General features: G+C 43.5%; 2 protein-coding genes across 4 annotated transcripts in view; one reads left to right on the forward strand and one right to left on the reverse strand.

Moving 5' to 3' along the window:
• LOC124431776 (RIB43A-like with coiled-coils protein 2) overlaps nt 1-16318 on the reverse strand; it is a 35991-nt gene extending 19673 nt beyond the window's left edge. Inside the window, exons 1-2 of one of the 2 annotated variants that reach the window (XM_046980051.1) lie at nt 6685-16318; nt 1139-6613 (exon numbers count right to left, since the gene is read on the reverse strand). The gene's annotated coding sequence lies outside the window, so the exon portion shown is untranslated. Of the gene's footprint in view, nt 1-1138 lie in introns of both variants that reach the window. The other variant, XM_046980050.1, reaches the window with a different exon arrangement.
• The window catches only part of LOC124431772, a 38865-nt gene extending 13846 nt beyond the window's left edge, over nt 1-25019 (forward strand). The window contains exons 2-9 of one of the 2 annotated variants that reach the window (XM_046980030.1): nt 16326-16461; nt 17275-17470; nt 17630-17840; nt 17954-18278; nt 18363-18629; nt 18708-20781; nt 20959-21858; nt 21943-25019. In XM_046980030.1, the coding sequence (XP_046835986.1) occupies nt 16326-16461; nt 17275-17470; nt 17630-17840; nt 17954-18278; nt 18363-18629; nt 18708-20781; nt 20959-21858; nt 21943-22320 (4487 nt within the window). In that variant the 3' untranslated portion in view covers nt 22321-25019. Of the gene's footprint in view, nt 1-16325; nt 16462-17274; nt 17471-17629; nt 17841-17953; nt 18279-18362; nt 18630-18707; nt 21859-21942 lie in introns of both variants that reach the window. The other variant, XM_046980028.1, reaches the window with a different exon arrangement.
• Nucleotides 25020-25039: the final 20 nt, after the last annotated feature.

The following is a 25039-nucleotide window of genomic DNA, read 5'->3' on the forward strand; positions in this document are numbered from 1 at the left end:
ATTTTTACAGCGACAGGACTTTGCCCTGTAAAGTTTGCCTCTCTCTCTCTCTCTCTCTCTCCTTCTCCTTGTCGCAGGCTTTGTGCCGACATCGTGCTGAGGGCAGTGAAACGAGAACGAAAGAGAGGGAGAGAGAGAGAGAGAGAGAGAGCTGGCGTTACCATGGCATCCATCGTTTTCGCCCGTCGGGACGGTTCGATCCACCCGTCGTCGAAGATCGTCGATAACGCGCGACCGACCGAGCGACTCCTTTCCCTGGTGAAAAGCACCGACACGCGCGCGAAAATATTTGCTCGTTAGTTCGAATAGTCCGTGACCTAAAACCGTCTGTCTTGTCTTGGGTCGTATGCCGTCGTGTCACATGTACGTACGTAGCTGTATACGTAAGTACGTATGCGCACACACACGGATACCGAGACAAGCTTTCCCGCTTCCGGCCAATCTCGTCGACTTTGAATCGACCAGGGGAGAGACGGAAGATTCGTTAAAGGCGATACGCGTTAGCCCCTCCTTTCGCACGACATCGTCTCGTCTGTTATCGGTTTAACTTAATCAAATATTTAGACTGGATAAGAATTATTTATTGAATCAAGTACAACGAGTCGGTGTAGATCAGCAGAATCGGAGTAGTTCTCCTACGACGGAAGAGAGTCGTTTATCGCAGCGAAACTGCGGACTCGGATGAAACTCCTTGTTGATACGGTAGACGAAAGACGAACTCGAAAAGAGACGTGTGTGTACTTTCAAAAGAGAAAAGCTGATTCAGCGAGCTGAGCCTCGTTTCTCCGTCTTTGTTTTTTTCCCGGGAAATGCGTAAAAACAAAGCTTTGCGCTGTCTATTTCGTCATTTTCTAACGTCTAATTAGAATTGAACTCGCTTGAAGGGATCAATCGAGAAATGTCGGTGGCACCCTCTCTCTCTCTCTCTCTCTCTCATATCTTACGTCACGTTTCGATAGATCCGCGTTGAGAATAGGTCTTAAGAGGCTCAATGGAAGATACGTGCCGTCGTTCTTCCTGGAAACGGCGGGTGGCCGAACGAGGAGCCAACTCGCTCGCTCGTTATTGAGCATCCGCAAAGAGAATAATCTATGTCCGTCGAAACGACGCCGTCTTTTCTTCGGACGCAAGTACTTACCTTCAACAGCCGCGCCCCTTCTTTCCCCTCGAGCCGTTTCTTTTTTCTTCCCTGTCCCTTCACCTCCTCGCATGCAAGATCGCGTTCCGTCGCTCAAAGATCACGGCCGAACGGCCTTATCTCACGACACCAACGTGCGAGAATTCCAAGGAATGAAACGCGATCGGCTTTTGAGCTGACTCGAGATTTCAACGAGGCGAACGATCAAAACTTGAAAATCTTTCTCTCTTTCTCGCTAATGCGAGTAAAAAAGAGAAAGAACGTGTATTTGCAGATAGATTCGACCTTGGCGTCGCCGAGAGAGAATCGTGAATGGACGTTGACCTAAATAAATTTTTAGAAGAAACGTCAGCAACGATGATGCACGTAGAGAAAAATAAAACGCGTCAGTGGATGACGAAAACATCAACGATAGGCGGTTATCGTCCGTTTTTAAGAAGCAATTCGACGATGTCTCGTGTAATAGTAACGAAAACTATTTCATGAATGAGCCACCGAAATAAGAGATTAGATTATCGATATGGTTTATTAATATCTTCCACAGGCAAATATTTCTTCCACGTAAACGATCATGATTGATAATATTCGATTAGGAGAATCGCTTTTAAAGGCCATCGGGCTCTTTGGACATGGATTTTCGAGATGGATCGAATGTAGGAATGTTTACGCTTTTAATAGCACGCGTAGAAATGACTATCGAATAATATTTCTGCTCGGTACGCGAGTGGTCTCGCGCGACGTTTCGCGTTTCTAAATATCACGCGTTGCGATACAAGAATGTTTTCATAATCTCTCTCATAGGTGCAAATAAAAAAGCCGATCCTATTTCAAAGGAGATGTCAAAAAATAAAATGCTCTTTTTTAACGTTCGTTTATTTTCCCGTATTAGATGCCTTTTATTTGACAAGTTTATTACCATACAAATCTTAAAGCAAAATCCTTGATAACAATTGCGTAAGTTCGACGCTCGTTATCGTTACTTAGCGAATAGAAAATTCTCGACGTTTTTCACGTCATCGGTCCCCGTCAAAGGTATCGAAACGTGCGGCTGGCACATCGGATAAAAAGTATTTTTCGCGGCCGGCAGTAGTCATCGATGCGCGCTTACAGTGGAATAAGCTGCACGGCCATTATGCACCGGCACCTTGTGACGATGCACTTTCACGATCGTGCCGAGCGAAGCGCCGCGGCGGCCTTCGTAGTACCTACACACCTATTCGAGCCAGCCAAGCACATTCCTCGCGCGTCGAGTGCCTGCGTTTATAAAAGAAGGCCCCGCTCTTCTCCTTCTCTCCTTTTCTCTTTTTCTCTATTTCCTCGTCTCCTGGTCCCTCTCTCTCTCTCTCTCTCTCACACACACACACACACACACACACACACACACCATCCGTCGCTTCATCGCATTGCCATCGTCGGGAAGAGGAGGGATCGATCGAGCGATTTCGTATCCGATTCCGCGCGCCATTGCTCGTCTCGACTTTCGCACCGCTCGCAAACACTCGATAACGTCGTCTCCCACCGTCCTAAATTTTATCTTTCGTTCCTCCTTATCCTTTGATTTTTCTCAAGTTATCTCTGAACACTCTCAATCCAGTTAATAGAATCTTACATAACGTTCAGTCGTTAACGCGTTAGTCTTTATTAGCCGACGAACAAACGGTAAGAAGAAGCAGAAATTGATAGAAGCGCCCGTCTTAAGAACGCTATCGATTATCTCTACGAGCGAGTGAAATTTCAGTTCCCTCGTTGCAATATCGAATTGGAAAAATCAGGTTAGAACCGTGCATCCGATCGAAACCTTTCCATCGTTGTTATTCTATCTCTCGTCATAATTCAGTCACTTCATCTCCTTATCTCGGTCTACCACGCCGTCTCTCGAAGATTTACAAGCACGCGGTTAACGGGAAATAGACGATGCTAGGTAGGGTTTCCTCCGATCGACCTATCCATCCACTCGTTCCGTTCGTCTATCCATCCATCTATCCATCCATCCATCCTTCCTTCTCATTCGTGACCTCGAACATCGACCCAGAGTACCCTCGTCGAAACGACTATTCGTAGCTTCGCGAATCCTACTACTCCTTTCCCTCCCGCTCAATCTCTTTCTATTATTCCGATCGATTTTCTTCGTCCTCCTCTGCTTCCGGATCATGGACGAACTTCTCCTTCCCTTTCTCTCTGTCGTGTGCAGAGAGAAACAACGATCTGGAGGTATGCCAACTTCGACACTCTTTTTATCTCTCTCTCTCTCTCTCTCTCTCTCTCGAAAACAAGAGCGTTTCTTTAGCTCCGTCTCTTCCGATTTCTTTTATTACAAGAAAACCTTGTGTCGACTTGTAACACGCGATACCATTCGGCCTTCGATAAACGAAATCTTGGACCTGTCTCGAATTTTTTCTATTATAAAACATTAGTCCTATTATCTCTGCCATTTTATTTCATTTTATCGTTTCGATAAATTTCAAGATAGGATACGTGAGAACGACAAGAATAATCGGTACAACGTGAATATTCTTGTATAAATGTTTATCCATTGTCGCGTTTAAAGCCGCTATCGACAAGGTCCACCCCCGACTCTCTTCGGGCATTCTAACTAACGAGCAGAAAAAAGATAGTAGTATGCACGCTCACGCTCCGAGCCCCATCCTCTTCCTTGCGGATTATCGATCGGCTCGGCTCGGCTTGGTTCTCGGCACGCCCGGCTGCGCTCCCGGGCCAGCCAACGAGTAGTTAACTCGCGTCCGGAAAAGACCCGATCACTTTCTAATATCGAATAGCGTTTATATACATAACATCGAGGGATTCGTGCTTCTTGTCCAATGACCGGAAATTGGCACGGATCTCGAGAGAGCACGCGTTCCTCGCGATTAAGTATCTTTGATATTTCACCTATCTCGGCATAGGATGGAAAACATCTTAGGGTAACTAGCACGATGTTCGAACTCGATGGACGAACACATTCGTATTTCTTATCGGCTTGGAGAAAGTAAGCGTACAGATCGAAACCAACGAAGCCGCGCACCTCTGTGCTATTAAATTAGACTCTGTGTTCATATCCGTATACGTACCCATATACAGGGCAAAGTGTGTAAACGTAATTGAAGTTACTTGTATCTAACGTTCCTTTCGTTCGCATTTAAAAATTTATCATAAATGGGATCGGCTCAGCTTTTTCTGTTCGTCGATAGACGATCAGTAAGAAATATTTTTTAATCGATCATGTTTATCAAGTTTGTTCTCCTTCTTCCTGAACGTTTTCCCTTGTACACGAGTTAATATTTTTATGAATACGCTACTTGGATCTGTTCCACTTTATAATAAATGATAGTGACTATATTAAGAGTGCTCGATAACGAGACCAAAGATAGACCCGAGCGACATTAGCCGATATCTTTTGTCGCAAGCGTACCTTCCAAAGTAGGAGGATGATTGTAGACATAGAGAGAGAGAGAGAGAGAGAGAGAGAGAGAGAGAAGCGTGTTCGTACGACGTTGACGCGTGTAATTACACGATTTTGTTTTTTAGCGCATAATCATGAAATCGCCTGCTTCGACCTACTACAATCGATTCCCTCGTTCTAACTCGCCAGAATAATATTTTCCTATTGTCTGCCTTTCTTTCGGGCATAAATCACGTATGTGCTTCGAATGCGAAGGCTATTAGTTTCTTTCTCTTTACTCTCATTTATCCTTTTCATTTTTTATTTTCTGCAAAATTTAACAAATTTACTCTTATACCTCGACATATCACAGCCAGACAATGATAATTTTCTTCTTCGTTTAGCCCAGAGGTATTTTTCTCTTACTTTTTATAAGAGAATACTTAGAACGATGAAGAAAATTTCCGAATTGGCCGATCGTTCGCAACGAGTATAATCTTTCAATCGTTATTGCAACAAACGACATGTTTCGTAACTCCAAGCGAATCAGTTTTGAAACATCGCTGCGAGCGGAATTTTCCAGCTACGTTGCATGACTAGCGAGCATTGGGACGTTCGAAATGGTTTGCGAATGCACGCCTCGATCGTTCCTGATAGATTTTTTGGTAGGATCGCATGAGAAATGACAGAGAAAAATGGTTTTACATAAGGAGAGATTTTCCTCTTTTGTATTGAAAATTTCATGATACTCCGTTGTTAGATCGAAATCTCTGTATTTAGCGTGACTAATTCGTACTAATTGGAAAGATGCTAAGATAAGTTGTTTTTCCGATGTTCTTTCTCGCTCTGATTGCTCCTATCTACGAATCTACGAGCTTCTTTTACACCGTACACAAGGAAAAGCTTGTTCGATGACAGTCAATTAAATCGAGTGCGGTGCATTCGGGTAGATTACTATTTCTGTCCGTTTTTCAGGACGTCTTTGTACAAAAGGAAATCTCTGATACGATCTATAACGTTGAACGATTTATCCTAGAGAGTCTAACTGGGTCTGCGATATCGATGATTCTGATTTATGTAGTTATGCATATAAATCTTTGCGTATATAGAGCTTATTATATAGATTATTGCAGATATCGAATTCGACGACGACGCCGGGACGTCCGGTGTATTTCCACAAATCTTTCTCCTCTTCGTCCACTCGACCAGCCGAATTACAGCTGTTAGAATGTTTCTCGTGTAGGAGACAACGGCCTTAATCTCTTGAGGGTACAGTTGGCAAAGATTCGAGGCGTTCGTTTATTTTCGTCCGGGATGATCGACCCGCGAGAGAATCGAACGAGTAGGTACCTACTCCCAATAAACTGATCCTCTTCGATTCTTTTAAAAGTTTTCCTTTCAAGCGACCGTCTTGAGAGGTCTTAGAGTCTTTAGAGTCTTTCTCTAAAAAAGAAGAGAAAGTTTCAGGATCGATCAACGTGATAGGATTTTTCGCTACTCCTTTATGATAATCTCAGATATTATTAGCTATTAATATTTTTTTTCTTTTTTTCAAACTCGCTCTGTCCTATTCCTCTTCTTCTTTTCTTTGTTTTTTTCTTTCTTTTTTTTCCTTGTTTTTTCTTCATTTTTATCATACAAACGGAAAGAACTCGGGTGTTAATTAGATCATTGCGATCGATAAGTACGTACGCGAAATCGATTATATCATCGACGTATTGCCAGGTAAGAATCGGTTACCTTCCTCAGACTCGTCTGGAAAGTGGCCTCGAGGCAAAGAGAACGAGTCAGTCAGCTGGTAGAACTGCTCGCTTCTTCGCGCGCTCCAAGTATCGAGAGTTTACGTAACTCTCGGCAGCGTATTTCCTACATACTCGCAAACCCGTCTACGTGCATAAATACTATACATAGAGATATATACCACGCGCATACGCATCGACGAACAAAGTGTCGACCATTTTCTTCGACGCTTTCGACGATTGCGATACGACTAGGACGAATTCCTCCATTTTCTTGCGCCGCGAAACGCGGAAACGTCCTGCGAGAATCGATTACGATCGTTCGGTTTTCGTTCATAAATTATCTCACATTTGCACCTACAAAGATGATTTCACATCGTAAAAGTACTACGTAGGATCATATAATGCTCTTTCTCTTCTCTACTTACGTCAATGTTTAAGACGCGTCCTCGTGCAAATAAGTTTCTTTTCTTTTTTGTTCTATTTACAACGACGGAGTATCTTTTGCGATCTCGTGAAATCCAGAAGACCAAAAGAAAAATATTATACGTAGGTACATATATCGGATCATATGTATTTTGCTTTCGGCATATAAAAAAGAGACGAATTCCTTTCGTAAAATGGGCTTTGCTTGTATTACCACCTATCTCTTATACGCGCGCACACACAAACACACACAGTCACCTTTTGCCTTTTCCGCGCACGCGCGAAAAGCCGGAGATTGAATTTACGTAACTGCGAATAGAGACGAGCACGCACGCGAAGAGGAACCGACTTGTAATAGTACGGATTGCAATTCTTATCGCTACGTTTATTGAAAGCAACTGTTAAGAATCGTTCTGTGTTAGTTGTATACTTTGAAGAACGATAAGGACGAAGAGAAAGGCACATTCGTGATATCGTCGGTTCGATTCGCCTCTTCGAATCTATCTGCAAATATTTCGAAATAGATATACACTTTCGTCGCGGCCACAACGATAAATTTCTCCTAACGAAAATAGTCTCCTTTCGTTCGGAGTAGCACGCTTTACGACGGAAATATCCGCCATTCGAAATAGCAATCTCGCCTCTCGCAGGTGGATATTTACTCGAGCGTAAACAAGAGCACGCTTTGTTCCTCCTACAAATATGCGATGGAAAAGATATTAAAGGAAAATACATACGCGTAAAGCGTGTGCAAACATAGATTCTTTGTCTTTTATCGTTGCATTTAACGCGCTTACCGCGTTACAAGAGTCAACGGTGTTTTGCAAACTTTGTTCAATTCATGTCTTAACATTAATAAAAGAGTACGAATGTTAATCCTTACTATACACACACACACACACACACACACATATATATATATATATATATATACATATATTTTATTTAGAATAATATTGGGAAAAAATATTAGATGAATGCGGAATTATATAAGATCGATTCGAACAATGGAACGCATTAAGAAGCCTGACCAATCTCGATCTCAGATTTCGCGTCTCACCGATATCAATTTGACCTTCGAGATTTCTTACAAACGTCGATCGTCTCGACGTGGACTCGTACGATCAAAGCTTACGTCGAATGGCGGATTTTCTTTTTCTTTTTTTGCGAACGCTAATCACCGATAGATAAGAACGTTTCTAGCAGACACAGTGGCACCATGGAAGAAAACAAGAACGCTCTCTTTACTCTTACACTCGTTGTGTGAGCTCAAGGATACGTTCTCTCGGTCTTCGATCGTGGAGGAGTGATGTCATTAAAAATAACACCGATAAGATCGCGACAGCTGCAGGCCTGCTAAAGGAATAGAAAAGCGAAAGAGATGGATGGAGATGAAAGGAAAAAGAGAATCGTGTTTACCCTCGATACGAACGTTTTGCTTTCGACGAGCGACATAAATTTTAAATTTCGTGATAATATGTAGTTCGACGATATATGATTCGCATATTTCTCGTGACACGAACATCAGCTTACAATTATATTCGAGAACTTTCCTGACGCGTGCAAACAGGTTTGTCACGTGCACGTATCCTGAACTCGTTGATGTAACAAAATAACGATATTAAACACATGTATACGCAGGTAGTACGTCGTTAGTTTCCCAACTAACAACGAACGATCGAGAAATTTCAACCTTTTTTATCTTTCCTCTTTTCTTTTTCTTTTTTTCTTTTCTTTTTTCTTTTGTTTTGTTTTGTTTTGTTTTTCAAAGTCGTAAGAAAAGCGAAACAGATGGAGATTAAAGAGCAAGATTTTCCTTTTCTCTCGTAAAGTAGCTTTCGAGTTTACGATGGAATCGAGGAGACCTTAGAAATCGTCTTACAGCCGAGCTACTTACGTTCGCGTGTTATCTTCGGGCACGTCAACGTAGGCGTACATGGGAAGCCTCCGCGTTTACGCAATTACATCTAACGGTACTCCGTGCCAACGGCGACACCTAGAATCCTGCGAAAATCAGCCTACGTCCGGTCTTTGAGATCGTGTCATAGCGTCAGCGTCGTTGTCGAGACTATTAGTAAGAAAATCTCTTTAACGCGTCTACGAGCCAGAAGTAATGACGTATCTACCTATATATATATATATATATATAAAATGCTTATATATATATCAAAGAAATCGTAAAAAAGTAGCTTCGAATACGTGCCTATCGGATCTAGAAAGGGGTTCTTGGCACGAACGGTGAAACAACGAGTAGTCGTGCTAGTTTCGTCCTTGAAATCATTTAACCAGCATCTTTGTGTTTCTCGCGTTATCGGAACGAAGAAACGAAGCCTAACGTATCCCCCCGCTCGCTTTATCGTCGAAGAGAGATCGATAAACGAAAGGGTGCACGTAAGAGAAAGAGACGGAAACAGTGCACGGCAGTGCGATTTTCAGCCTTGACATTGTCCTCAGCTGGCTCAGAGAGCTTACGTAATTCAACTGCCAACGGAACGAGCCACGTGCTAACGCAGCACACGCCTAATGTGGTTGCTCGCGCGTGTCCACGCTCTTCGTCGCTGCTAGTAGCACGAGCGGACCGTGTAATTCTGCTGGTACGCAACCAGATCTTCTTGCATATAAATATTTTATATGTACGCGATATAATATCTAGTACGAAGAGTCAACTCGTCGAGTTTTCATGGTCCTTCCTTTGTTTCCCTAGCGACAAATTTATTCGAAATTGATGCGCGCTCGTTGAGCTTTGACTCGCGATCGTTTAGCCTCGTCGAGACGAGGACGCTTCGATACGATCTCGAGCCATCGTTTCCAGCATGCCTACGATGTATCCACGGATAAAAATATAACAATGTTATGGGATATAGAATTTTATTATATTCACGATTAGAATCTCGAATTATGAAAATTAATGGTAATGGATATCATTCATTAATTTTTAATGGCAAATACATATTTACAAATGTCACGACTCTAATTCCGATGGTTTCTTTGAAAATCGTTAAATTTCACGTTAAAACGAACGAATGCACAATCGCAAGTGGCGCGACGCTCGCTCGCGGTAGGTTCGTATTTTTTAAGAAAGAAAGAAGCGTGGAAGACGAATGGATTCGTTCTCTCTCTCTCTCTCTCTCTCTCTCTCTCTCTCTCTCTCGCCAGGAAAAAGAACCGGATGTGTTGTCATCGTCATTGTTACTATATTCCAGGCTCGTTCGCTTGTTTTGCCAAAGATTCGTCATTTGCGTGTTTCTTCGCATATGTTAAAGGCAACGTAAACACGTAGGCGCGTGTATGTAGAGAAAACGGGTTCGCCGGCTGTTCGTCGCGATTTCACCTTGGAACACGTGACCGAGCGGTCGAAGAAAGCTATGTGGTTCCACCACGAATGTCGCCGTCTTGGTCGTCGAAAGATTCATTCTTTTTTTATTTAAGTACGGTGCTGAGAAATAACGTAGGACGCGCTCTCCTTACTTTGCAAAGCCTAGATTCGATTTAATCTCGAGTTTACGTTGCTAGCACGATTTCTTCGCTATCGGTCGTGGCTATACGATTGCTACGTAAACTCGGCTCAAATCCGTTCAATTTTACGATGAGTCATCTCGGTAAATACGTTCTATTTCGTTCGAAAGGTCGATATATGGTACTCGGACTCGACGATTCTTGGATTTGCATTTAGATAATTAAAACATTCGTGCGACACGAGAACTTGCTATAATTTTGTTTTAAAACTTGCGGAATAACTCGTACGTCGACTTGGATGTCAATTTCATCAGCGTCGTCAATTATAGCTATATAAGAGTATCGTCGTTCTAAATCTGTATCGATATATAAATTGTAGAGAGTGCAAGCTTAAACGTTCTAGTCTTTGCGATTTTCATTCATGCGTCATTGCTCCAGGGTTAAGTGCTCGGCAGACGTGACAGTGATTCAATCGCAGAAACTTTCGTTACCCAATCTCAAACAGGTTACGCTAGAAGAGCGAGCATAGGCGTTTGATTTACGATTACGAGCTGCATATTGGAAGAAGGGGACACTGTCTTGGAAACAATGCGTTCCTCTCGTAGCGAATTGCGACGACGGACAAGGTCCGAGAGCCTACTTACGCACGTGTGTGTGCGTGCTCATATACATGTATATATATATATATATATATATATATATATATATATATATATATTCACTTGTAACATGTTGCAATCCTGCGAGATGTGCATCTGATTATAACGATGCGTTTCAATGGGTCCGCATTCTCCAACTTTTTCTCCGTCCATTCATAGCTGTTTCTCTCGGTCAAGGACGCGAGAAAGGGCTAAAACATCAGAGACATGCAATAAACTATTGGTATTCGATGGTTAGCGTTCGAGTACGATACAATACTTGCAAATTATAAGATCGTGAGACAATGACAATGAATTCGTAGAAGCATAGAAATCATAATATCGTTGCACTTGTTAAATGTTGCAGAATATTGTTATAACGGAAGAAAGAAATGAGGTAAAAAATGATGAATAGAAAAGCGAAGGAAGCTATTGGGCGAGTCAAGTTTACGCGTGTTTGGTTACCAACGATAAATCAATCGTACGAACAAAGAATCAACGGACCGTCTCAGATAGATATCAGCAGCTCTTTCATTCTCGTTGGAAGAATCGTTAACGAGAGGAAGCTGCTGACTTTCTCGCGATACATGGAAGAACGTTCGCAGAAGCGGCGATCACGCGAACAAAGAAGAACTATTTCGGTCCTGCCGCTTCATGGAAGTGACCCGGCATCGTCCACGCTCGTCGTTCCCTTCGTATTTAGGTCGCTCCGCTTGCACACACTCGTCGCACCACCCCGTGCACGGGAACGTACGCCGTTGGGTATGAGCCTTGTTCCAAATTTAGTAACACGCTCGGTCTCTCGAAAGGCTTCCACCCTCCCGCGTATATCACTCTGTTTATTTAGTCGTTCACGTAGGAAACAACCGAGGAGTGCAAAAGAGAGAAGAGGAGGAAGAGAAAGAGGAGGGAACGCGATCGTTCTCCCGTGAGACTTATTGCTTACAATCTACCCCTTTCGATAAACGATATCGAACAAACCATTCGAGATAAGGACGACATCGTTTATTCTCTCTACCCTAAACGTACCTATTCGCTCTACGATCTTGGTGTCATACTCGAATCGCAAGTTCCCTTCTTTTGTATTCGAATAAATTTAAACGCGCGTAGAAGAGCTAATAATTTACGGTCATGTAAATCTACATATCATTAAATTCTTTCTTATTGAATACAATTAACGTCCGATAGTAAATGTATCAAATAAACAATAGAGTAGAAATTATGTTTCATTCATCATGTTATGTCGTTCTCCATTGAACGTATACGTATGTTTTTTAAGAGGTAAGTAACAAACAACTTTTCGGTCGTTGTCTTTTACGCTTTCTATTATTCGATGATAATCAATCGCATAATCATATCGGACTTACGTAAGTTGTTTATACTTTACGTGAGAGATCGTGCGTCTGTGCCTTCCTTTCATCGAGAACGTAGAACGTCCACGCACTTATCTCTATTTACGATCCGGCATATCCTTTCGAAGGATATCGAAAATTTTTAAATTTTTCTCCCGCAATTTGTTTTTAAAATGAAGCTATTTTTAACGAGGAAAAACTATTATTCGTCGATTTCATCTTACTCAGCAAGCGATAATTTAAAAGTTTCAATAATAATTAGACTACCTAAAGTCGAAAATGTGCCGATAACTCGATATCCACCAAGGTGAGACGAATTTAGACCACGATCGATTTCTTAGCTCTTTCAAAGGATATAGCCTGGAACTATATAATATCGTTCGCAAAGTTTTACAACTCGGTCTATCGTAAAAAGTGATCGAGTCTATGCACCATGCTTATTTGCGGAAGGATCAATGATATGACGAAACTCTACTTTTACGGATACTTATGCAAGATAAAGAATAGTCGTAAAAGTTAAATCGTATTAAAATTATTAGAAGTAATAGAATAGAAACCCGAGCGAAATCGACATTGGTTATTAAGAAGGATTGGAAATTGTTCTTGCAGAAATAATTCTCTCCGGGAGAGAACATTTTCCACGATGAAGAATCTTTGACGCATCCGTCTATCTCACATTTCATCGTCCTATCTCGGATGCGACTGTTTCGAGGACAATAGAATCACGCGAGCTCATATTCTCTCTCTCTCTCTCTTTGTCGATAATTACTAATTCTCGATATTAAGTCGAAGTTAACATTTTTCTTTAGAAAGAAAGGAAATATTCGCGCGCGAGAATAATCTCAACGAGGCATCAAAGTTGGCCATTGTGTCGAGGGACACATTCCATGGAAGCTTGTGCGCGTGTGTGTTTTTACGAGTTGAAAATTCCATAGTACCGATTCCTGGTAGTACGAAGGTGGGGAAGAGGCTATATAATCGAACCTGGAAACTAGGTCGCGACCGTTCGATCGACATCGAGTCGTCTCTTTAACCTCGGCTCGGTGTTTACGCTTGTCCCTTATCTCTTTTCTTTTTTCCGGATTTTCCACTCGTTTCTCAAGAAACGGTACCTACTTGCATTCGCATGAATCTTTCATCGATCTCGCCTATGACGAGTAGGTATCCTTATAAGGGACGGGACTAATTAATCTAGAAGAGCGCTTCGAAGAAGAAGATGCGCTTTTTCCGATGCGGTTAATCGGATCAATAGATCGATCGATATCTCTTTATCTCTCTCTCTCTCTCTCTCTTGACGCCTTGCCTTTAATCTAGAAATATCCGCATCATCGTCGTTACGAAATCCTCTTGGATTTCTCGGCAGACGCGTTCACGCCTGGTGCAATTATCCTTTCGATTATTATTCGATGTTGGAAGGTGAGATGTAATTTGTGCTCTCATGCATTCAAACGTATTTACTCTTGGAGTAATTTTCATCGATCTTGTCCGGATCTAGTCCAGTCGGAAAAACGACGCTAAGCCAAATAGAAAATAGGGAGAGAGAGAGAGAGAGAGAGAATACGAAGAAGATAAGAGAAGAGTAAAGTGACAATCTCGAAAGGCATTTCTTCGACTTTACGAGTCAATTATCTTAACGTTGGCTCGGCTTGGAAGACCGTAACAGGCCGATCGATCGGCGTTGAACGATGCGCTCATCGAAAGTGTTGCCACGCTAACTGGAAATAATAAGGCTTAGGAACGCTACAGCAATGAGAACGAAGTCCACGACAACGGCAGAGGCGGAACGTTTCTTTCTATTTTTATTATTTTTCTTTTTTTTTTTTTCGTCAGGGAACGCGACGCGACGACGCTTTAAAGTCGATAAGCGCATTAAATTCGAGCTAATATCTTTTTACTTTTCGATCGATGAGAATCGACGTTTATTGGCTTAAAAAAGAAATCTTTCTAGATTTAACGATCGAGTAACGTAAAGTTCTACCAACGAACCAATAATCTTTCTTATTTTTTCTTTATTAAAGTGCGCAAATTCTTTGATTTTTCTTCATAGACAGAAATTAGCCGGAGAACATACAAAGTCGATACTAACAGACATATTATATCGATACGGTGTAATTGGAATGAGTCGTCGCAATAGTTTCGTGTCATCGTGACTGAATTCACTTTGTGAACAATGGACGAAATAGTTCGTGCGAAATGAGACTAACGGAGGAAGTAGTCGCCAGTGGGTAGTAATCGTATACCGTGAATAAATGGCGTGATTCTCATCTATTTGTTCGATACGAACCGAACCAACCGTTTCTTTTCCAACGTAAAACGAATTCTCATTAAATGCATCAATAATAGCAATGCGAGTAGTTACCATTTTTTTGCAGTGTCAGGACAATTTTCCAAGAGATCATCCTATATTCGTTTCTTTTCGACATCGAAATTTTATTTTATTTTCTTTTTAGCATTTTCGGTTTCTTCTTTCTCTGCACTTGTGAACTAGTTAATCGGTACGTTGCTTGCAAACTTCTCCGGTGCAGTTTCGAAGCGGATAGTCGTTCGAGGTCAAACGGTCGCTCGGCCAATCGTCGTCGCCCTCGGGATTTAGGTCGACCTATGCCTGCGGCGAAACTCGTGTTGCTTCGCCTTTAGGCTCGATTAGACACTTGAAAAGGAAGGAGGAAGGCGATGATCCTCCAGGAATCCTTTCGCGGGAACCAACGGAAACGGAGATTCTCTTGCGTCGATTACGAAACCGACAATGATTCTCTTCCCGAGAAGAGAAAGTCTAACCCATTGTCCTACGTGAAATCGATGCATTTTTCCGAGCGCTATTCCTAACGCTCGTAATCTTTATTCAATTATTTCTATCATCCGATTCAAAATTAATCCTATCTAATATCGAAGTAGATGATATCAAAGCGCAAGCTATTTCGAACAAATCGAAATAGAAAATTTAATGATCTAGCTCGATCTACGAATCGATCAAGTTCCTTTCGTCGGAAAAGTAGAATCGCCGTTCCTATTCCTTGAGATATCTTTACGCCCGAGCGTAATTGCGTCACGACGAATGCCCTCTCGAAGGAAGGAGTTCTCCCGTCGATCGTAAATCTTGGAAAGCATTTCAGTCGCACGTATAACGGACACCAAGCTTCGGTGTATACGCTTCGGCATTCGGTGGGATTCACGATAGAAAATCTTACCGCTATCGCGCTTCGAGATACATTTTATCGCGAATCCAAAGCGGACGTTCCCTGAAAGGTATACGAAAGAGAAACATCTTTCCTTCTTACGTAAAACGGACATTAGACGTACACCTTCCGATAACATGCGATGCGCCGTTCGTCATTGTTGGCTTTTATCACGTGCCGATTCACTCTTTCTCTCCCCGCCCCTCTCCCTCTCTCTCTCTCTCTCTCTCTCTCTCTCTCTCTCTTCGGTCGAACGGAGAATGAATATCGCGAAGAATTTATGATCGACGAATGTCGTGCGATTTCGTATTCAATATTATATATATATATATATATATATATATGTACATACGCGTTTGAAAAATTCTATCATTAATGATTAATTATGTACGAACATGTACGAAAGTTTCTTCAAGAAGTTTTTCTGTTTTTTTAATTCGACGCGACGCGTCGTAATTATAATAGTTCTTTTTTCATAAATGAAAGTTGGCTCTCGTTCCCGGACGATGAAGCATAGATTCTATGAGAAGGCGTTCTTTAATTCGTCGAAAGTTTCGCGAGACATTAGCGACGCGTGTACGTATAATTTATTATATGCACATAATACATATGTACCTAGGTATAACAGCAGCGGTTGGCTTTCAATCGAGCTCGCTCTTTCGTAAGAAACACCTGCGAGTCATTATCCCTCACCTACCTTGGCTTTCCCCTGACATAAGGCAATTCGATTTGCGGCACGCGAAAAAAAAACAGCTACTACGTTCTCCTCTCCCGTCATGAATGGAGGATCGTTGTGATTGACGTTGATTCGTAGGCGGGATCGATATTAATACTTTCACAATTCTACGATCGTCGAGGAGTTATCGAAAAACTTTCGATTTCATTCGAGAATCTCATTATCCCAGTACAACGTGTATATCGACTAAATCATTCGATGACGTCATTTCAAACGCTTTTCAAATCTCCCGCGCTTAGATGTTTACATCATATATGCGTGTATATGTGTATGTATTTGTTTCAGTCGTCTTTTGCGATTATACGGCAACAGGAAGGTCGCTACAATTTCTCGAAGAGTACATCGCGAAGGAGGTCCTGCCATATTTGGGCGACACTCGAGCATCAACGTCCATCTGCAGTCTACAATCCTCTCTCTTCAGGTAATTAATAGACTGACCGTTCCCAGTGTCCTTCCAACCGCTGCCCCCCTCCCCCTTCACCTCGCCCCCACACTCTCACTCTTTCTTTTTTCCGTTCTACCAAGCACCGAACGATCGCGATAACGATCGAGGCCGAAAGAACGCTTATATGCATTCTTAAACGCGAACGTGTGCATCGCCCGCGGCCACCTGCTAGAGTCAGCGATACGATTATACACCTGGTTCTCAATTCTGCGAATGGTTTTCGCTTAAAGGTCCCTATAACTCGGATTGCGTTCTTACGAAAGCGAACGTACGATCTTATCGTACGAAATATTCTCCTTTCGCGATCGCGAGAAACGATTTGTCATTTCATAAACGTTTATATCTATCGAGCTTTCAACGTGCGCGTTTGTTACACGCTCGAAATACGATGGACAAATATGACAAATTTCTTGAGTACGATGCGTTTATTTCTTGATTACATTGGCAAAAAGAAAAAAATGTAGAAAAAAGTAACGAAAATTTAGCAAGTGCAAAGTTTCTCGCGTTTATCTCTCTCTCTCTCTCCCCCTTTTTCACAGCTCGTTCCTAATCTCCCGTGATTATATATTATGTCGGCATATTATACGCGTAAAGTTGATTCGCTCAGATTGGCATTAACGTGCCATAGATCAATATTCAGTCTGCATTATCAAACGCTCGCTACCTCTCCAAAGTGGCAAACTTTGGACGAGAGGTAATGGCATGGCAACGATTATACGATACGATCAACGTTATTTCGTTATGTTATCGAATTTTCGTTAAACTCGTATCAATGGATTTGTTTTCCAGGCACGAAACAAGAGACATCGTTAGGCATGCCGTTGGTGCTGATGACCAGGATGCGGTTTTATTCACGGGTCAAGGTTCGGCCGGTGCCCTTCGCACACTTCTGCGACATCTCGATCTCTCAAAATCCACCGTAGTTTTCGTGGGCCCGTTCGAGTACCACGACAATCTACAGCCGTGGCGTGAATATGGTGTCAAGGTAAGGCAGAATAAAACTTGGATATTGAAAATCATGACCGTTCGATCGTTTCCTTTTTTTTTTTTTTTTTTTTCTTTTCCTTTCGTATCCTTTCTCTTAACCTTTTCGACCCGAAAAAGACTCTGGCCTAGCTATATGTTTTTACCTAACATCTAACAGATAGTACGAGTGTCCGAAACCCGAGAGGGTTTCTTGGATTTGAACGAACTTGAACGAGGTCTGGCCAAGATGCGTGCAGAAGGCATCGCGCAAATGATCGGATGCTTTAGTGCGGCCAGTTGTATAACAGGGGTTTTGGCGGATGACGTTGCTACGACCCTTCTTCTACATCAATATGGTGCCCTCAGTATCTGGGATTATACCACTGCAGGTAAGAAAAGTGATTCAGTATTACGAACGAGCGATTGATTTTCATAGAGCGTTTGCTTCTCCCTTTTCTCCCTCCTTTCTAAAGTCATCGATCAACGTTGTTGTGCGTTTCAGCGCCGTACACTCAGATCGACATGAATCCACATCTACCGGGTATGAGCGAATCCACGGCGCACAAAGATGCAATTTTCTTCGCTGGGCACAAGTTCGTAGGTGGCGTCCAATCCCCTGGGGTACTCGTCAGTAAAAAATTTCTATTAATGGTCGAAATAAGAGCCGAAGATATGAGAGACAGTCACCGATACCTGACCAATCCCGAGCTTCGCGACGAAAGTGGAACCGCCGGAGTCGTCGAAAGTATTCGCTGTGGATTGGCGATTCAATTGAAGGAGAACGTGACGCCACGGGCTATCGTCAATCGTCAAGACAAAATTTCTAGGTGAACTTTCATGACCGTACGTCAATAGCGAGCTTTCCGAGCTTAATAAAAGATAAATTCTCTTTATTATTATGTTCTGTACAGGCAAGTGCTGGCCCACGTACGCACAATTCCAGAACTGATTTTACTCGGTAGTGCATCGCAAAATGTTAAAAGGCTACCCATCTTCTCGTTTATGGTCCGACACCCACGTGGCACGTTTCTCCATCACAATTTCGTGTGCGCCGTATTAAACGACGTTTTCGGCATACAGGCAAGAAGTGGGTGCGCTTGCGTTGGTCGATACGCTCACAATTTGATGGGAATAGACGCGGAATTGGCGAAAGAGTACGAAGATTTATTGACGCAGAGGTAGGTTAAATATTTTATTATTTCGTCGGTATATTACGTCTGGAAATATTAACAAGTGGCGTTTCGTTCTACTTTAAGTCGACGCAACGAAGTTGCAAGCGAGGAGGTTAACAGCGAAGCAATGAGGCCGGGATTCGCTAAGCTTTCCTTCCCTTACTTCATGTCCGAGGCCGAAGTCGCATTCATTTTGGAGGCCTTGAAGATGGTGGCCACCGAGGGATGGAAGCTCTTACCGCAATACGTTTTAAATCCTCAGACCGGGGAGTGGCGACACCACACGAACAGTATATTGAAGGAACGAAAATTGTTGGGAACGATAAGATATACCGACGGGAGAATGAACGCGTCCGAAAGGAGGGCCTCCGGATCGGGCGCATTTCCGCAAAGCTACGCGGACTGCCTACAAATGGCTCGAAATATTTTCAATCGTGCGCGTAAAATAGCACAGAGATATCCCCTGCAAACCGATCGTATCTTTAACTTCATCTCGGAAGAAACGGAACCATTGCGTTGGTTTATGTTACCGAGCGAGGCGCAAGATCTGCTTCTAGGTAATTCACAAAACGTGAAGCAGGAAGTACCATTCAATCCTACGTTAGCTTCGCACAGAATCGCGCACACGACACCGGTTACGAGTACGCACGAGAGTCTCGTTAATAGTTTGACCTCGGCCAACGGCATGAGACGTTTGAACAGCGACATTCCTCGAACCGGAAACATTCCGGTATCGCCAAATTCGCCGCGACATCGAAGTCTTCCGGCGTTGAGTACGATAAGGAGAAACTGCGTGGCTGGGTCGACGACGGAGCCTAGTAAAACGAATCCCACGGAGATCGACGGGATCGATGATAAACAATTGATACGTACCGAGACCGGGAATACGTCGACCGGTCACAAATCCCCGGCCACCTGTCCGAGCTCGCCTATGCCAATACGATTCGCCGTTGGCGAAGCGGTTACTCCCTCGGCCCTATCGTGTATGTCTCACGCGACGGTGGTGGTCAGTCGGCCGCTGAAGGAACAAAGAGATTTGATAGAGGCGAGGGACGGCGGACGTGCAAGGTGCAATTCATTGGGGAGTACAACGGGGACGAATAATAACGCGGCCAACAACCGATCCGGCATGTCGTCCTCGTCCTCGCCCATACCGGTACTTCCGTTGAGCCCTCAAACATTGACGAGCTTGGGTTTCACGCCGCCGCGTTCGGACTTAAACGCCTCGAGACAGAAGCAACGACTTCACTGTAGTTGCAGCAGCCAAACGGAATTGAATTCTCTCGAGTTGGACGCGATGAGTAATCTGAGCCATTCCATATCATCTTTCAATTATCACAGCAGCGTCGCCTCCCCGCCCTCCTCGTATTCGTCGGTCGGTGAATATACGGAGAAGCTCATAGGCGGTGGAAGGTCCTCGCCAATATACTCCAACGTCGGACAAAGATCTGACGACGATTTGAGCGCTTACTTGAAGGAAGTTACGAAGGAGTTAGCGACGGAGATAAAGTCGGAGATTCGCGAGGTGATATCGAAGGTGGACGATGCCCTATCGGAGGCGAACACGTCCGAGAATACGCCGCAGCATCATTCCCGGAATCACAGCGCCATCAGTCAATTGTCCTCGACCGAGGATAGGCAGTTCAGGCACGATTCCTTTACGGCCAGCGACATCGCCGAATATCTGATGGAATTTTCGAAGGAAATGGCGAGCGAGGTTAAGTCCGAGATCAGGTGTATGGTGAACGCGGTCGACGGTCTTCACAGGCACTCGCCGGATGCTTCGGCCTCGGACGTATCCTCCAACGGATGTGAATCCCCAGACAGAGGTAGAGTTACCATATCGAACGCTTCCCCTCGGTTATTGAATTCTAGAAAACACGGTACCTCTGAGATAACCGGCAAGATCGGCGAATTGACGCAACAGGAGAGCAAGATGTCCAGCGAGTGTTCCTCCGACGAGACCGTGATATTCGTTATGAAACCGACCGAAACCGAACGGATGATCGCCGCCGGTAATTGTGCCGCCAAAACCGACGACGAGAACGACGTGGACGACGACGTGGACGACGACGATTCCCACGAGCGTAGAGGACCGGAGGACATGGGTGGTGACCCCAGGAAGATCCTACCAAAGATTTATTCGGCCGTGAACTCGGTAAGTTCTCAGGACAGTGGGATCAACCTTTCCTTTCACGAAAGCGACAAGTCGATCGAATCGACGGAATTGAAACGTAGCAGTAGCGCCGAATCGAATTCTACGAACAGTTACGGTCGAAAGTCTAAAACGACGAACTCGATGTCTGGCTTATCCGGTAAATCTTCCTCGAAACAGCTCGTACGTCAGAACGACGATCTCTCGGAGGACGAGGAGTTATCGTCGGACTTGCGAGAGGAGGAGGGCGATCCGGAGGAAGAGGGCTTGAAATTCGAAGGCAAAGACGATACGAGGAACATTCAGCCGCGCGTCCAGTGGCACTCGGCACCGAGAAACATTTGGAAACCAACGGTGGAGGCCATACAGGAATTCGACATGATTCGGGACAACGACAGGGTACTCCTGTGTCTCTCGATACTTGGAAAGGATTCGCTGTCTCTCTTGCACACGCTACATCAGTACAGGTTACACGCGAGGTCAAAGGGGATCGATTTCGAGATCGGCGCTGCCACGATCGACACCGGTGGCACGACGTTCGATCGGCTCGAGACTATAAGACATTTCAAGGTTTTAGACGTTCCTTACTTTTACGAGGAGTTGACGGTCGAGCCGCCGCCGCCGACGACGACGACGACGACGACGACGACGACGAAGACGAAGACGAAGACGAAAACGACGACGACGACGACGAATGTTACTACGACGCCGACGACGACGACGACGACGACGAATATTACTACGACGACAGGTACAGAAAGTCAAGCCGAGGAATCCCTTTCCAACGAAGCTTGCAGCTTTTGCAACAGATCCATCAGAGCACAATTATATGCGATCGCGAAACGTCACGGTTACAACGTATTGGCACTCGGGCAACACTTGGACGATCTGACCGAGAGCTTTCTATCCTCCGTCTTTCACGATGGCCAACTAAAGACCATGAAGGCTCATTATTATATTCGTCGACAAGATCTTCGTGTCATCAGACCGTTTGTCTACGTCAGCGAAAAGGCTTTGAGACAATTTTCACGAGGCAAACGATTTGTCTCGCACGAATCAAAAACGGCTGAACTTTCGGAGGTGAGTTTCTTTTTTCGTTGAACCGATCAATCGTTGGAATTTATTGAACCGATCAATCGTTAATTCGATCCGATCCTCTTGCAGAAACAGAAACACAGCAAAGATATATTGGTCCAACAGGAACGAGCTTATCCACGTATATATTGGTCCGTACGTACGGCCCTTCGCCCGTTAATAATTTCACACGGACAATTGCCAGACTTCGACGTGACTTGCAGCAACATTTCCGGTAATATGACCAATAGCCCGAGCAGTAGCAGCGGGGTCAGTAGCATCAGCAGCGCTAGTAGCAGCAACGCCGCCTCGACCGGCATCAACGGCGGTGGCGGCGCCGGCAATAATCAACAAAAGAGGTATCGAAGGACGAAAACGAATTCGGTTTCCTCGTCGTCGGCCGTCCATCATTTGTCCTCCCAACGACTCGACGACAACGACGAGACCGACGAGGAGCCGGTCCTTTGAGGAGGACCGTCCGCGAGATGGGACCCAAAGCGGCGTCCTTCAGTCTCATCTTCGCGTGCACGTCGACGAGTACCCCCGCCGTCTACGTCAGCTCTTCTCGCACGAAGAAGACGACAACGTTTCGCTGCTATGACCACCGCGGCTGTCGTCGTTGCGAATGAATCGGAGTCGTTCGAGCGTTGAACGAGAAAGGAAAACGAAGAACGGAAACGAAATAAAATCTAAAAACGATTGCCCATCGCTTTTTCCGCGAACAACGACGGCGACGACGGCGACGACGGCGACGACGGCGACGACGACGCGCATACTTTCACTTTGGAGTTCGCTTCGAAACTTTATGTGATACAATACGAGCGACGACGAGATCATCGAATACCTTCTCTTTTTCTTCTGCCGAACGCATTCGGTTTCTTTTTCTAATAAATGTACGTTTATGTATTATGCGCGCAAACTTGGAGGATCTACAGAGAGGGCATGCCAGTTACAAAGCATGCGAGAATCTAAAAAGAAGAAGGACAGCTCTTGGTCGGTAATTACTATCGATTTTCGTTCTAAACGTCGTCTTTTCGAAGATCGACTCACGAAAACACGAACGATATAACGAGTGTTTTTGGTATCCATAGAGTCGTCTATAGGAAATCTACTGATGTGACTAGTCGCATTTGTCATGCGATGAACGGTTGTCGGACTGCTTAGCGCACTTGTTGGCGCCTATAATGTCGTTAGAAAGAATTTCGAAGTGGATTTTGACGTTAGGATTCTTCATCGATTAGTAGATAAAAGCAGGAAAATGGAAAAGCGTCGAGATATACGGTAAGCATTTGTCTTACCGTGAAACGAGTCTCGAGTATCGTTTCGAATGCTCTAAGACGATTTTTTTCGTGCGGTCAAGAAAATTGTCGGCCTTAATATGTTCGAACGTTTTACGAGAGATACACTCGCGTATAATTATCGAATCGAGAGATAATTTTACGACGCTTTCCAGATTCCATTTATTTCGATAGTCCGCGGCGCACGGCATTGCATGCACGCATAAACGCTTATGCAAAAAGAGGAGAATGACGAAGAAAATGAAAGATTAGCGAACGCTGTTTAAACGAATCAACCGAAAATCTTATCTTTCTCGAGTGATAATTATCGTAACTGGATTATCTGACTCAACTCTTAATGGACATTATCATTAATTCATGCTCCTTCATATCTGTAATCTACATTAGACCGACATTAGTAGTTGCGAACGAACATTTTGCGCGGTGAAAGGCGTGAACGGAGAGAGAAGAAAAAAGAAGAGAGAAAAAAAAGGAAAAGAAAGCAAAGTAAAGCGATAGACGATACGCGACCGATCCAAGTAAAAATAGTCGTTCGAGCGATAAACGTTTCGTCGCAAGGAAGAATTTCGAACGATGCAGAAGAAAATTTCAAATTGATTTTTCCATCGCGAATCGTGTATTTTGCAAAGTGCGAAGATGAAATGCGCAAAAAAAAAAAAAAATGGAAAGATGGAATCGCGCGCATCGAAAGTCCCTGTGTAGAAGAAACGATCTACAATTTTGAAAAATCTTCCGTCGTTCGACTTTTTCATTGAGAAGAATATGTGCACTTTCTATACACGTACTTAGTTGTAAATACGGTACAGATGTAAGGAAAAAAAAAGAAAGAAAAAAACCGATCGTTCAGAGGAGTTCTTACTTCTTGACGACGAACGTAATATTATTCGTCCGGATATCAAACGAGAGAGTTAATTTCGATCTGACCGGTTTAAAATTTAAAAAGATCAAGTGGTCGCGTATCGATGAATCGATTTAAATCGTTTTAATCGGCCATAAGAGGGAATGCTCGATCGAGCCGATCGGCCACGTTCAATTAACGTAAAAACTTTCCTTATTTTTCTTTTTTTTTCCTTTGTTCAGGGCCGTATACAGAAGCATAGGTAAAAGAAAAACGGCGATAACATTGATTTCTTCTCGTCTATTCGTTGATTCTTTTTCCCTCTTTTCCTTCAATTTTTGTCTCATAACGCGAGAAAAATCCGACAGCATTTTTCCGTCCTGCATCTTGTCAAAATAATGGAAGGACGATCGTTGCTGCGAAGAAGAGAATCGTATCTTCGTTTATGACGAATCTCTTACGTTACGTAAAAAGTCCTTTACAAAGTCGCTGCGATCGAAAAAAAATTCTGCGAATAGTCGAAAAGTAAAACCGGAAAATCGTCATAACTCTTCTTTTACGTATGATCAAATGTTCCATACGGCTATTGTATGTTCGCTGTTGTTAGAACTCGTAAGTCTCGCATTATAGCTCGCATGTAAAACGCACGCAACGTAAAAGAAAAAAAAAAGAAAAAAGAAAAAAAAAAGAAAAAAAAAAAAAGAAATAAGTCGTCCATCTGTCGTACGTCCTTCGTGCCGCGTGGATTTTTTCAAGGGTTCGTTTTGTCTCTACGCCGCGAAAGAGACAATTGGACAATTGGACGAACGAAAGGAGAGATTGGGAGAGCTTAGAGCTAAAAAAGGAGGGAAAAAAGAGGTAGAACGAAAGAAAGAGAGAAAGAGTGGGAGAGAGTGAAAGAAGGAAATCTTGATCTATAAAATCCTTACGAATAGATATTATTATATTTTCCGAGAATTGCGAGAGGTCATTGTTACTGTAAAGATATGTAAGTTTATTTATCGCTAATAAAAACGAATGTTTAAAGAAAATACGCTAGATTTGATCTCGA

This window comes from Vespa crabro, chromosome 22 (assembly GCF_910589235.1).
Source record: "Vespa crabro chromosome 22, iyVesCrab1.2, whole genome shotgun sequence".
Classification (NCBI taxonomy): domain Eukaryota; kingdom Metazoa; phylum Arthropoda; class Insecta; order Hymenoptera; family Vespidae; genus Vespa; species Vespa crabro.